Genomic DNA, 14,981 nt, shown 5'->3' with positions numbered 1-14,981 from the left:
TCCGGCAACGGGATCGCAACCCTCGGTGTTGCTCCCACGCCTCGCTCAGCCAGTGAGCGGGAACCGGTCTGTATGTGGGATCCGAACCCTCGGGCGGGAGTGCCGCCGCGCTTCCCAAGCAGCGCACTTATCCAGTGCACCACCGGGCCGGCCCCTAACTGTTTTTTTAAAAATCTCTTTTTTTAAAAAAATAAAGAGTGGGGGCAAAAGTAAACTGTAAAATAGGGTGACCCTTATGTCCCTTACCTTTCTTCTTCACCTTCTAAGAGTTTCCTATAAGCACTGATTTCCATGTCCAGGGCTAACTTTACATCAAGAAGTTGTTCATAATCATTCAGCTGTTGCTGCATCTGATCCCGTATTTCCGCCATTTCTCTCTCTTTGTCTGACAGCATGCGACGAGAGTTGTCTCTCTCTTTTGCAAGCAAGTCCTCCAACTCTTGAATCCTTTCCAAACATGCTCTAGACTTCAGATTCAAAGAAACATGTTTACTTTCCAGAAGCATCACAACATTAGCACAAAGAAACTATTTTAAAACATTTCTGGACTGGAAAACAAACAACTCTATGGAATCTCTAACACATTAGAATTTAAGAGATTTTTTTTTCTTTAAAGATGACAGGTAAGGGGACCTTAACCCTTGACTTGGTGTTGTCAGCGTCACGCTCTCCCAAGTGAGCTAACCAACCATCCCTATATAGGGATCCGAACCTGTGGCCTTGGTGCCATCAGCACCACACTCTCCCAAGTGAGCCATGGGCTGGCCCTAGAATTTAAGAGATTTTGATTTTAAGGAATTAAAAAACTAAAATTCCTAAAATACAAAACACAGATTTCAGAAAAGTTCTGGCTAACAGAAGATTAAAAAAAATATTCCCCTGATGTAAGTTTGTAAATATACATGTAATTTTTCTGTATTTGGCCAAATAAATTTTTAAGCTATGGCTTGGTAAAAGTTAAGTCTGGTTCCCCTACAAGGCCTTTATTTCAAAAGTATAAATTAACTAAAGTAAAGAATTAAAAAGATATGAAAACTCATTGACAAAAGAAACCTAAGGGTGGGTTAAAATATGTTTTGGAGAATTGCTGAAGAGTACTCAGAAACCAAAGAAAAGGGATTCTGGTTAGTATGTGTAAGGCACTACAAGTGTTCTTTTAGGATTGCTGTGCTATCTCATGCTCAATTAGCACCAAAGGATATACAATATAGGGTGAGTCGTAAAATATTATTATAAATATAGAAACTCTATATTTGGTATAAAAAATGAAAAATCACACATCCTACACAGGGAACTTCATCTTAGAAACCTCATGGCTCACTGGGTAATTATTCTTCTGTGTTTCATGACAGAATTAATCTCAGTAGCCTCAGAAAATGACAAGGGTAATCAACTTGAAAAGACTGATAATGGATAGCTTAGGCCCTCCAAATCAGAGCATCAGAACAGGAAAGAAAGAGTACCTACTGTGCCAAAATTAAATCTGGAAGTCTAGAGATAAAAAGGAGCTAAACACTATATAAGTACTACACTCTTGTAGATAAATTTAATTCTCAAAGGGGTACACATTCAAAATTTCTAATGCTTTAGACATATACTGGGCTGACGAAATAGTAAATGGGTGGTAGAAACCAGGTTTCTCAGTCTCAGAGAAAAAAGTCAAGATAAGCAAGAAACGGAAGCCCAAAACGAACCAAGTAGTACTAGATTTGAGTCAGACATCTGTATGAACTCATGTTTAGTTCAATACAAATGCATATGGTTAGACAGAAAAACAATTATAGATACGTGTGTATACATGGGTTAGCATACATACATATATTTCCTAGTTCTGTTGGCCCAGAAGCAGTGACACCCCAGTACCAATGAGCATACTCAGTGCCCAGATCTTCATTTCTATATATACCCTTCTCCGATAAAAAGAACCAGGGCTCCTCAGAGAAATGAATGATTCTAGGGCTGGGACAGGGAAAATATAAGATGAGCCTGCGGCATCTTATAGTTGAAGCAAGTAAGAAAGTGCTCAAAAAACAAAGAGATACAGTAGCTCACCTAACAGAACTCCCAAAGGCCAAAGGTAGAGCAATCTGAGCCAGTACAATAAAATAAATAATGTAGTATTAGATTATAACCCAAAGTATAAAGTAAATGTCCAGGAGTCCATACTGAAAGGGAGGAAGGAAAAGAAAAGACAAATCTTTTCAGAAGAATTCTGTTTAATAAACATAGATCCCCCTCCAGGATGTAGAGCTTAATTCTTGCCCTTCATCCCTGAGGGTGGGCTGAACTTAGTGACTTGCTTCCCAACAACAGAGTATGGAAAAGAAAAAAATGCTAACTCTGTTAACAGTGGAGAAACCTGGCAAACAGTGCCTTAACTACAAATCACCAGTGATGTTATGTGCGTGTTATATAATCCCTTACATGATATGATAAGACAGGCACTTAAAACTCGTAACTTCAGTCTCATCACATGTAAAGCACCAGATAAACCCAGATTGGGGCAGAGGCTACATGATACCTGGCCAGTCCTCAAACTCAAGGTCATAAAAAACAAGGAACACCTGAGAAACTGTCACAGACCAGGGAAGACTAGGGAGGCATGCTGTATACTGGAACAGAAAGAGGAGAGTAATAGAAAAACTAGCAAAATTCAAATAGTCTGGAGACTACTTATTAAAAATAAATATACAGTAAATAGTAATATCCAATGTCAGTTTCTTAGTTTTGACAAATACCCCATGATAACATAAAATCCTAACAATAGAGGAAACCAGGTGAGAGATAAATGAGAACTATCTGTACTATCTTTCCAACTTTTCCATAAATCTAAAATTATGCCAAAAAAAGGTTATTTAAAAAATAATCAATCAATTAATTAAATTCCACAGTAGTATCTAACATTCTATATTAGAATGCAGACATTCCTCTTAAGATCGATATTATAAACATAGTCCCTGTGCCTTAGAGAACTTGCATTTAACTATACTTGAAAAACCATTCTACACCCCCCCCACACTCCCCACCACACACTGCCTCTTATATTTTCTTTTCTCCAAAAGAAAAAAAAAATGTAAGTACAAAATGCCTCCTCTTCGGGCCAGCCCGGTGGCACACTGGAGAGTGCGCTGCTTGGGAGCGCGGCAGCGCTCCCGCCGAGGGTTCGGATCCCATGTGGAGACCGGTTCCCACTCACTGGCTGAGCGCGGTGCGGATGCAACACCGAGGGTTGCGATCCCATTGCCGGTCCCCGGTACGGGCGCAACACTGAGGGTTGCGATCCTGTTACCGGTCAGTAAAAAAGACAAAAAGGAAAAAAAAAAAAGCCTCCTCTTCGATCTCACTTTATGTCACATGTTGGAGGAAGAGGACACAATGGGCAACAAGGATGAATCTAAAGGCGAGTGGATAAGAGACACAATTTTAAAATTTAAGGGATGTAGTGTGAGATTTAAGGGATGTAGTGAAATTTAAGGGATGTAGTGAAATTTAAGGGATGTAATGTGAGAAATTAGACCTAGATTCTTCTTTTTGATTCTGCCATTAACTACTTATGACTCCTGACAAGCTTTAACTAATCCCACTAAACCAGTTTCCACATTTGGAAAACAAAGAGATCAAACTAGATTATCTCTAAGATCCTGCCTCTAACTCTAAAATTTTATGACTAACTTCTAATGGTCTTGGTTTATTTAATTTTTTATAGTGTGTAACACAATTGTACTGGTTTATTATGGTCTATCTTCAGGATAAGTCTGGGTGTTAGAGAAACAAAAATTAGAGGTACTTTTGATGTACCTCTCTACACTATACTATTCTTTCTGTAAGGCAAGCAGACTTTGACCAAGCAATTAATTTGGCTGAAGTCAAAAATCTAGAAATACTATAAACAATGTATAAAATTCATAATTCCAAAACATAATACTGCTACCACCTATATATTATTTTAAAATATCTTCTAAAATCTGTATTTTAAAGGTTATGCCAATTTTAAGTAAAATTTAAGTACTTCACTAACATGAGTCATATAACCAAAAGGAAATTCTTATGGCCCAACAGGCAGCATGATGAAACAGACATGACTCAACAACAAATACTATTAAGATATACAATATGAAAATATTAAAAGAGATAACACTTTTCTTGATGATTTCTCCATGAATAAACTTTATCAATTCTTTATCATAAAATCTGTTGCCAATGAATAAAGGAAAGGATTCCCTCCCACACAGAGAAGGTTAAAAACTATTTTGGATGAAAAGGGAACTTCTCTATTATTTAATACGGAGTTAGCTCCTGGAAACCCCCAGAACCATACCTAACATCGTTTAAAAGCCACTAACCTGAGGTTAACAAAAAAAATTCCAAGAATGGGAATATAACTAACAAGCTAACAAGGAAACAACCCTGAAGCTGTGTCAGAACACATGGCTACCAAGTTTCAGAGCCTACTGCTATTTAAATACAAAGTCTCAGTCTCCTCATCTGCAAAATGAAAATCAATCTCAAGAGAAGAACATCTGTATCAAATATAATCAAGCAGATTATGCAGCAGCCAAAATTTTAAAAAGAAGTAGATAAAAGTAAAATTGAGGGAGAGATGATGATTTAATAAATGGAGAAAAATAATGTATGTGAACTCAGTATAAGAATAGACAGGTCTATTTTTGGAAATGTACCTGTTAAGATAGTGCTATGGTCTGAATGTTTGTGTCCTCCCATAATTCACATGTTGAAATCCTAACCCCCAAGGCGATGGTATTACGAGGTAGGGCCTTTTGGGCAGTGATTAGATCATGAAGGCAGAGTCCTCATGATTGGGATTAGCCCACTTACAAATAGGCCCAAAGGAGCTCAGCTGCCCTTCAACCACGTAAGGATGCAACAAAAAGGCATCATCTATGAATCACGAAACAGGCCCTCCCCAAAAAGCATATCTGGCAGCCCCTTAATTTTGGACTTCCCAGCTTCCAGAACCATGAGAAATAAATTTCTGTTGTTTACAAGCCACCCAGTCTAAGATACTGTTATAGTAGCCCAAAAAGACTAAGACAGATAGTATAATGGAAAACAGATCATCTGTTGAATTCCTAAAGGAAAATCTTCAAAGAGTGAGGTATGAAGAGGAAAACTGGGAACCAGGAGAGAAACCCATTTATCAGCCTGCAGCCTCTGTGCAAGCCATTAAACTCACCTTGGTCTGTGGCTGGACTGAGTGAACTCATAGGTCCTTCCAGCTCTACTGTTACATGAAAACTTGGAAATACTATCAGGACAAAATAGGTTTAAAATAATTTTAAAATTTATGTTGCAAGTAATAAAGCACACATGATGGCAATGTAAAAGCTTCTATGTTAACTAATTTTTTTACGTCACCCTATTTCATGTGACTCATTTTTTGCTTTGTTTCCTAAATTCCTGCAATGTCTTCTGTTTTATAATTAGAAAATTATTATACTAAAAATAAAATGATAAAAAGAAAAAGGAAGAGAGAAAAGCCTAATGAAAAGTAAGCAAAAATAAAGTTTATTCTTTTTTTTTTTTTTGAGACCGGCCGCACCGCGCTCAGCCAGTGAGCGCTGTGAGCGCACCGGCCATTCCTATACAGGATCCGAACCTGCAGCGGGAGCACTGCCGCGCTCCCAGCGCCGCACTCTCCCGAGTGCACCACGGGCTCGGCCCATAAAGTTTATTCTTATGTGGAAAATTCAAAACAAGATCTCCTCCCTTAAGGAAAATAGAAGCTGAAGTTACTTCCCAAGTAATTAATGTGAGCAGTAAATTATCACATCATTCTGAATACTTACATGGGTGCATATGTATTTTGTGTATCCGTATCCATATCACCCTAGACTAAAACTGATCTGAAGCAGCGTCCATGACTGTTTAATCTGCATCTGGAACATACCATCATGTACTGGCACATCAACACACCCAGCAACACAAGCATTTGTCACTTAGGTGTACCAATAAATGAATTAGTCACTAAATTCTAAACAAATATGAAAATTAATGTTACTTCATGATATCCTAATTATTAAGCAGTTTAAGCACTAAGAGAATCTATCTAGAAATACAAAGCATTCACCATCCACAAAGAATTTTTGCACGTTTTTCTTCATTTAGTTTCCAAATGTCATGAAAAAGGAACATGTTGGGAACAGCACCATGTAGAGATGAGGCTGTTAGATGAGTCAGAAAACCAGGATCCAAGGGTAAGTCCAGTGAATAAACCAGCAGGCTGCTTCACAAGGGCAAGTCTCTGAGCTCTATTTCATCTACTAATCACCTACTGATTTATCTGCTCAGAGGATGTTTATACAATGCAAAATGAGAAAATCTAGGGGGCCCTGCCAGGGTCCTGAGGCATGGAGCCAGAGGAAGCCAAACCCAGCCAGGTAAAGAGCACACCAAAAACACCATTTCCATGCAGGCTGCCCACCATAAGCCACCGCAATTGCCATGGCTGTTGCAAAAGCAGCTAGTCACTATAGCAGTAGTCACAGCCACTATGCAGATGGTACGCCAGACATTCACAAGGAGAGTCACCAGCAGAGACTAAAAAAGAAAAAGAAGAGGTCCTCTCTTTCCACAAAGCACACTACACAGTAATAGAAGAAGCATCTGCTATAATCATAATAATGAGGGACCTGAACACACCCCTCTCAGTACTGGACAGATCATAAGGCAACAAATCAACAGAAAAACAGTTAATCTATCAGAAGGAGAGAACAATCTGTGGTTACTAGAAGGGGGAGAAAGAGGGAGAATGATTGGCTAAGGGGCATAAAAAATAAGCATGATCTGTAATAATGAATATGTTAATGAAAAAAAAAAAACCAGAAAAATCTACCACTGTGAAGCCCAGAGTGTTGGATAATACCATCATCTGTGACAAGAGAGGAGTGACATTAGCAGAGCAAAGCAGGTAGGCTACCGTGGTGGAGGTGGCCATCATGTTTAAGTTGGATTCTTCTCAGGAAAAGATGCTTACTTACCTCTTTCTGTAGGTGAGAAAGCTGAGATGAAAGGCTCTCAATTCTCACACGACTTTCCATCAATTCTTCCCTGGCACTGTTGACAGTAGAAGTATTCATCTCAGAGGACAGTCTGGCATTCTCCAGCTAAAAGAGGAAGCAGACCACACAGTCAGTCTTACCTAGTGAATTAGAACTCACAAATGAGGAAGATGATTCCTCTCAAAGCATGTTAAACCTAAGCCCTGCTGGTAATGGGCTGATGAAACACAGGAAAAGCATCATCAAGTTTGTTGACACTTTAAATTACCTGAAGTATGTTTGACTTTTAGACTCATTTCCTAAAATATGAGTTTTAACAATGCTAATAAACCTGGGTCTTTACCCAAAGTTTATTACTTCAATATTTCACCCTTTAAACCTTTAATGTCTAAATAACACTGCTAATAAGAAAACTGGGCAGTAGCAACTTGACTATGGTGATGTTTGTGGGAAAACAGACATCCCATTTCCCTAACCCACCAAACACAACATAGAATATAAAGCAAAAAGCAGAAAATACGAATTTATAGATGATTTCAAACCAGACAGAAACACTCCCTTCCAAAAGCAAAAACCAATTCTCAGGTAAAAACAATATCTTGTTCTTTCAAACGTCCATAACATTCTACTGTGTGTGCCTCAGGCACATGTCTTTATGTCTCCTCCCTGGCTCCCTCTGAGGCCACAGTCTGTGATCAATCCTTATACTTTAGCTTCTTCACTATCTAGCTCAATGCTTAGCACTGAGTAAGTGTTGGACAACTGAAGGTACTGTTTATAAGATCTCACTTTCACAAGCCAATTACTACTTCATAAAATGGATAAAAAGCAACATGAACAGTTTGAAGCCATACAATGGATATTATTTTCAATAACTCCATGACCCTAATTTTCTAAGTCCCTAATAACTCCTTCTAACCAAATAACATTTAACACATGGAGTAGAATCATTTAGAAGGAAAGCCTGTACTAGTTTCTGATTTTATGGACTTTTGTATAGTCGGCTAAAACAAATAGGGTTTCTATAATATTTTTTAAATGAATAATAGCAACAGAGGAAGAAATATCAGACTTTCCATTTGTTACGTGTACAAAGAAGCCCAACACGTGATGGTCACAATCTACGTACAGTGGCGACATGGAAGTCAGAACTAGACACAGTCTGGCATTTATTTACTACTAAACAGATGTGTAGGACAATATGATCAGTACTTGTTATTGGAAGAAGAGTATTTCAGACAGATTGACAGACAACAAATGGCTACCATGATATGAATGATCAATGGGACAAAAAGATATTAAGCTTAGAACCACCCTGCTTTCTTCCAATATTTTCTAGTGACATTTAATTTATAGAAAACTGCATTTTTTGGAAACAGGAAAGCTGCAAAACACTGTAGACTGTTCCCATGTAAATAAAAGGGGGGAATGCATTTTTAAAAACAACCCATTTTCTATATTCATGGAGAGTAGGGGAATCATTTAAGAAAACTAGAACAAAATATCAAGGCATGTTCTTCCTGACAACTGTGAAGTACTGATTTTCAGTGTTCAAACAAATCCTCTGAGGACAGTGCTCACTTTGGCATGGTAAGTCTGCTCAAGCTCTTCCTTGTACAGCCTCACTTGGGCATCATGTTGCTCTCTCATCTCATGAAGGGCTTGAGCCAGCTTGTACTCGTACTCAATCTGACGCCCAGAATCCACCTCTACCAAACGCGTTTCATGCTTCTTTCTGGTCTCATTAATCTCCTGGGAAAAAAAGAAATCACATAAAACCAAGTTGTTTACCATGGATGCACAGGTACAAGTCTGAGTGACATCACGGCCATCCAAAGTTTTACTGGCAAACTTCTCACTGAGGTTCTGTCTTCTAAGACAGGCATGTGAATAGATACTTTTTTTGCATCATAGTTTTCAGGTGAGATTTTTGAGGTGGAACTAATGACAGAAATGGTAGCCTCTCAAGAATTCATTTCTGGGCCGAGCCCGTGGCGCACTCATGAGTGCAGTGCTGGGAGCGTAGCGACGCTCCCGCCACGGGTTCGGATCCTATATAGGACTGGCTGGTGCGTGCGCTCACTGGTTGAGCACGGTGTGGGCGACGCCACACCAAGGGGTTGCGTTCCCCTTACCGGTCACGAAAAAGACAAAAAAAAAAAAAAAAAAAGAATTCATTTCTTTCAGGAGCATACCTGTTTATTTCTCTGATGGCAAGGAATGGCCTGGATAATTTACTAAAGAGTACCATGCAATCATGGGTAGCCAGACAGTAAACAACATAAACACAAACTGTTTTTCTAAATTGGTTTTTTTTTTTTTCTTATTAACAATATTACTCGACTAAGTCAAGTACATATGACAATTCACTGTTAAAGAATAGAATTGTCTAATATAAAGCTTATAGTTATTCAAGTACAACAGATCTACCTTTGATGGCAATAATTAAAGGAGCCACAAGAGGGGGGTATAACCCACCAAAGCTTTGTACATCTTAGTGTATGCATTTTTCTGTGCATTTCCTCATCTTTCCTTTAACCACTGCAGAGGAAAATACACTTCACAGAATCAGAAAAATCGGATAACCAGGGTTCAAATTCCAGTTCTGCTATCAGCTTCCCAGAGCTCACACCTACTTCATGAAGCAAATGATATTTCAGTCATGAAAACATGCAAATGAGAGGTTTAGTTCAACAAAGATTGAGTACCTACTGATGGTTTGCCCTTTGTTTACCTCCCTTCTTCTTCTTCCTGTTTTTCTCCTTCCTCTTTCCCCTTAACTGTTCATAATAAGGAAGTTAGGTATATTAATTGAATAGAATTACATCCTCAATGTAAAAATAATTTTTAAAAAAGAATTAAGAGGAATATTTTAAAATCCATTCTCAAAAAGGCGAAAACAAAAAAATTCAAAGATGCTACCCAAACACTCTAAAAATATTAAATTACTTTTTACTGATGCCATTTTTTATTATTTTATATACAACTCTACAAAGAAAAAAAATACCCTACTCCTCACTGTCCACACACTACATGAAAAATAAGTAATGATAGATCAGGGACGATTTTAACAAAACAAAAATGTAAGTCACCTTCATATAAAAATGCCTGCTTTTTAAAAGCAAATCTTGTTAACAAATTATATGATAGCTGTAGTGGATTGAATTGTGTCCCCCCAAAACTCCCTGAAGCTTGAATTGTGTCCCCCAAGTTTTATGTATTGGAAACTTAGCTCCCACTGTGACTGTTAAGAGGGTGGGAAATACTATCACAGTAATTGAAAGGTGGAACCCTGAAGAGGTGATAGGATTGTAGGACCATGAAATAGTAAATGGATTAAAAATGGTGGTCAGGGGTGTGCTTCTAAGGACTTTAAAAGAAGAGGAGAGTCTGTCTTGCTCTCTCTGAGCTCTCTTTGCTTCCACCATCTTGCAATGTGAGACCCCGGGGTCACTGTCACCACCCTGAGATGGACTTTGGACTTCTCAGTTTCAGAAACTGTAAGCAATAGGTGTCATTTTTCTTTATAAATCACCCAGTTTCGGGTATTTTGTTATAAGCAACACAAAATGGACTAATACAATAGCACTCACTGCAGTTTACAAAGAGCTTTCACACACAATATTTCACTTTGTTTGATCCTCACCATTCCCTGGAGAAAAAAATAGCAGTATCAGTATTTCATTTTAATTATGAAACTGACCCAAGAGTCGTCAAAAGTCTGACTGCTTATTCAGTGCACTTTGCACGAACAATACCTATTTTGTTTAAATACTGTTGTATTTACAAAATACATGTATGTATAAAAATGATCACATTACCTATTAAATTATTTTTTTCCTCCAATCATTGTTTTTAAAATTACTATATTTTTAAAGACATCAAGTACTTAAAACTGCATGTTCTCCATCCTGGGTTAATTTCCGTACTCTTCAATTTGGGGGAAATATGTATTCCCCTTTCTTCAGTTTTATTACTTCCTCTGTTTGGCAACATTGTGCCCCTGTTCTCTTGACCACAGAGGTTAGGCTTGTAAATAATATTTTTAAATTTACAAATATACCTATAAATGTGAGTAGCCAGACTTCAAGATGGCCCCCGATGACCGCTGCTTCCTGGTATCACACCCCAGTATAATCCCCTCCCACAATGTATCAGCGTTCATCTATGTGACTGACAGAAGAAGGCAGAAGTGATGACATGCCACTTTCGTGACTAGGTTTTACAAGGTAATGTGGCTTCCATCCTGGTGGAGGGTACTTTCTCTGTCTCTCTCTCTCACAGCCATATCATGAGCAGCCCCATGGAGAAGACACTGTGGCAAGGAACTGACACCTGCTGCTAACAGCCTGGTGAATGAGCTTGGAAGCAGTTCCTCCAGCCCAGGTTGAAAGTTCGACTGCAACCTCATGACACCTTGAAACAGAACCACCTGGTTAAGCAGCTCTCAGATTCCTGGCCTTCAGAAACTGTAAGATAATAAAGGTCTGTGGTTTTAGGCTGTTAAATTTTAGAGTAATTTATTAGACAACAATAGATAACACAAATGCTTAAACATGTTGACAGTAATTGCTGTGACTAAGCCTTATAAGTCAGAAGTGAAATCACATCTGTTTACCTTAACAGCTTGAGTTCTTAGATACAGTCTTTTAGAAGCAATACCTTGAATAATTTACCTACAAACTTCTTCCATCCCCAAATCTTATCTCTTTATCTGATATTTTTGTCAAAAAGAAACCATAAATAAAATATATTTGCATATATAGTTATAGCAAAGGCTTTTTAGAACACTTCCATTCCTTAAAAAAGTGAAATTATATATAGTTACCTCTTCATACATATTTTTACGAAACTCCAAGTCCTCAGTAAGGCTCTGACAACGATTCTCCAAATCCACTTTAAGTAAAGTTTCATCTGCTAACTGTTTTTTGGCAGCAGCCAAGGAGGCTTCCAACTATTACAAGGAAAAAAAAAATGGTGATAAAAACTACATGGCAATCATTTAGCAATGAATTTAAGATACCTATGAATCAAATCAAGTATTACAATTCCTAAACATTTATCAATGTATGATTACCTCATTTTAACCTTTATCACAGAACTGGGTGTCCATGTGCTGGTACCACCCACAGGAAGTCATACCAAATCACCTGTCAAATTGACAACTGGCAACAGAGAATAGAACAGAGATCTATAACTCACATTCCAAAAATCAAACCAATGATTTTAGCTAACCACTTTCATTCTTCCTGTGTGTATAGTAACATTATGACATCCTCTTTTCCTACCTCACATCTTGGTGCAATAATGAAATAGGCTTTGAGAGCAGGAGACAGGATGAGCTCACGCACAACAGAGAAGAGGAAAAGCAGCAAGATCTGCATAATCAAGACATAATCAGCATGAGGTGATGATGCTTTGCCTGTTAACTACCTCAAGACTTCTCTTCAGGCAAGCCACCATAAAATAAAATTTCAAAAAAAAAAAAAGAAAAAAACCATAAAATAAATAATAACCAATCAATCAAACCTCAGCCTAAACACCTGCCAAATATGGCTCAAGAGCAGAGTTTATCTTACCTGGGCAATTTGGTCCTTCAGATCCTCCAAATCTGCTTCTAAACTTTTCTTGTCACCAAGTGCAGTAGCCAGAGCCGCATCTTTAGAATTCAGTGCTGCTTCATATTCTCGAAGCTTGATCTGGGCTCCATTAAGATCAGATTCTTTCTTAGCATAACTGTAATACAGTTGAAAAAGTACAAGGCATCAAATTTATAGCCATGACTTGAGGCCTTCTCCCTCCGGGCTTCAGGGAGTAACAAAAGAAGAAGCAGTTTAAATAAAGGTTGCCATAACCTACTAAAATTGGAGGAGCAATTCAGGAGCATTAGATCTAGAGTTTTTGGTAGATAACAACATTCTCTTTCAATGTCACACTATTACTAATAACTCTGGATCACAGAAGTTCATAAGGACCAACGTACAAGAATCAGGATTGTCTCTGAGAGAGAACACATGACCTCCTTGTTCTATAAAGAGGCACACTAAGAAAGGATGTTTCTGAAGAAATAGAAATTTATGCTTTTTAAATACAATGCATATTGTAAACCAAGATGTACAGGAGACATAAGTCAAGATATAAAATGAGGTTAAATATCCATGTTCATTGCAGCACTATTCACAATAGCTGAAAGATGGAATCAACCTAAATTCCCATCAACAGATGAATGGATAAAAAACTGTGGTATATATACAAAATGGAATATTATTAATCTATAAAAAAAGAAAATGAAATCCTATCATTTGCAGCAACATGGATAGAACTGGAGACTATCATGTTAAGTGAAGTAAGCCAGGTACAGAAAGACAACTACGTGATCTCACTCATATATGGATCTTTAAAAAAAAAACCCCAAAACAAAAAAACAGTTCTCACAGAAGTAAAAGGTAGAATTATGGTTACCAACAGCCAGGAAGTGGGGAGGAAAGCAGTGGGGAGTGGTAGATTAAGGGGTACAAACCTACAGGGAGATAGGAAGAATAAGTTTTGGTCTTTTAGGCTGACAAGAGCTAATAATATTATATTGTATATTTCTAAATAGCTAGAAAAGAGGATCTTGACTGTAATCACCATAAAGAAAAAATAAATGTTCAGGGAATGGAAATGCTATCTACCCTAAGTGAATCACTGTACAATATACGCATGTATTGAAACAATACACTGTACCCCACAAATATGTACAATTAAATTTTGAAATAAAAAATAAAACAAGATTAAATGAATGAGAATGAAAAGTTAATTTAAAAAGCAATTTTATAACTTAATGATATATCATATAAAAACTCCCTTGATATTAATAAGAACTAATTGACTCCAAGCTTGCAAGCACCTTCCACTTCTTATATAAAAGGCGATTTTAGATTTCCCTAACTACAAATAAGGGCCTCCCTAATACTTTGCAGAAAAATTAATTACTTCAGTTTATACTATTAACTACCAAAAGATGAGGTCCAAATTGAGGTTTCTTTTTCTCTAAATATCACTTTTTATTAAATGAAGTTCTACATTATAAAACAAAGGTTCTGTTGGCCAGGTAGGTCAGTTGGTGAGAGTGTGGTGTTATAACACCAAGGTCAAGGGTTTGGATCCCCATTATCGGCCAGTCACTAACTAACTAACTAACTAACTAAGTTTTTTTGAATATATTTTGTCCAATAATTATATTCTAAAAGACAGTATTTTTATCATTCAAGTAATTCTGTTACCAGTACACAGGAAAAGCCTTAACAATATCAAAATTCTCAATACCTGTCCTTACATTAAAACTACTATTGTAGAAGAGTATTTCTATTACTGATGTTTGAGGATGTGCTAAAAGAATCTTTAGTTAACAGAAATATTAAAATAATCTTGTAATATTAAAATAAAATGAAGAAATAAACTGTTCTTATGATAAGCAAATATAACTTAGAAGATTTAGCAGTATTCACTTCTTACTCATTTTGGTATCATAAAACAACTATATACCTAAAATCTCAAAAGTCTTATTCCAGTATTTTTTTTCTTAAATCCTATATTTTTAAAAAAACACAGGATGACAGGCTTTAACTGAAGACTAGTAGGGGGTAGGGGGAGGGGGTAGATCAACTGCTAAAAAAAAAATCCCATATGGTTATAATTTACAGCCAAAATGCCTAGTTCATATAAGTGCTGGGTCTCCACAGGAACAGAACTGATGTTTGTTAAGGAGCCTCTATTTTATCCCACTGTAAAATGACCAGAGTTGGGTTAGGATATATATTATACTATACACAATGTAAAATAAAGCCATATTTTATAAAGTATTAGTATTACACAATACTTACAAAAGCTACTGACTCAAAGTTGATTACTTAACAATTACAAAAAATTCTATTGCACCACTAATTTATTTATTATTATTATTTTTTTGTGGCTGGCCGG

At 37.1% G+C, this 14,981-nt stretch overlaps 1 protein-coding gene across 1 annotated transcript in view; it reads right to left on the bottom strand.

Moving 5' to 3' along the window:
• The window catches only part of LMNB1 (lamin B1), a 55,662-nt gene that overhangs the window by 17,353 nt on the left and 23,328 nt on the right, over positions 1-14,981 (bottom strand). The window contains exons 2-6 of the mRNA XM_008579047.1: positions 12,599-12,755; positions 11,848-11,973; positions 8,601-8,771; positions 6,999-7,124; positions 247-467 (exon numbers count right to left, since the gene is read on the bottom strand). Coding sequence (XP_008577269.1) covers positions 247-467; positions 6,999-7,124; positions 8,601-8,771; positions 11,848-11,973; positions 12,599-12,755 — 801 coding nt within the window. The remainder of the gene's footprint in view (positions 1-246; positions 468-6,998; positions 7,125-8,600; positions 8,772-11,847; positions 11,974-12,598; positions 12,756-14,981) is intronic.

The sequence above is a fragment of the Galeopterus variegatus genome, unplaced genomic scaffold (assembly GCF_000696425.1).
Source record: "Galeopterus variegatus unplaced genomic scaffold, G_variegatus-3.0.2 Scaffold1800, whole genome shotgun sequence".
Taxonomy (NCBI): Eukaryota; Metazoa; Chordata; class Mammalia; order Dermoptera; family Cynocephalidae; genus Galeopterus; species Galeopterus variegatus.
Note: the sequence above shows the minus strand (reverse complement) of the source record. Positions and strands in the feature narration are given on the sequence as shown.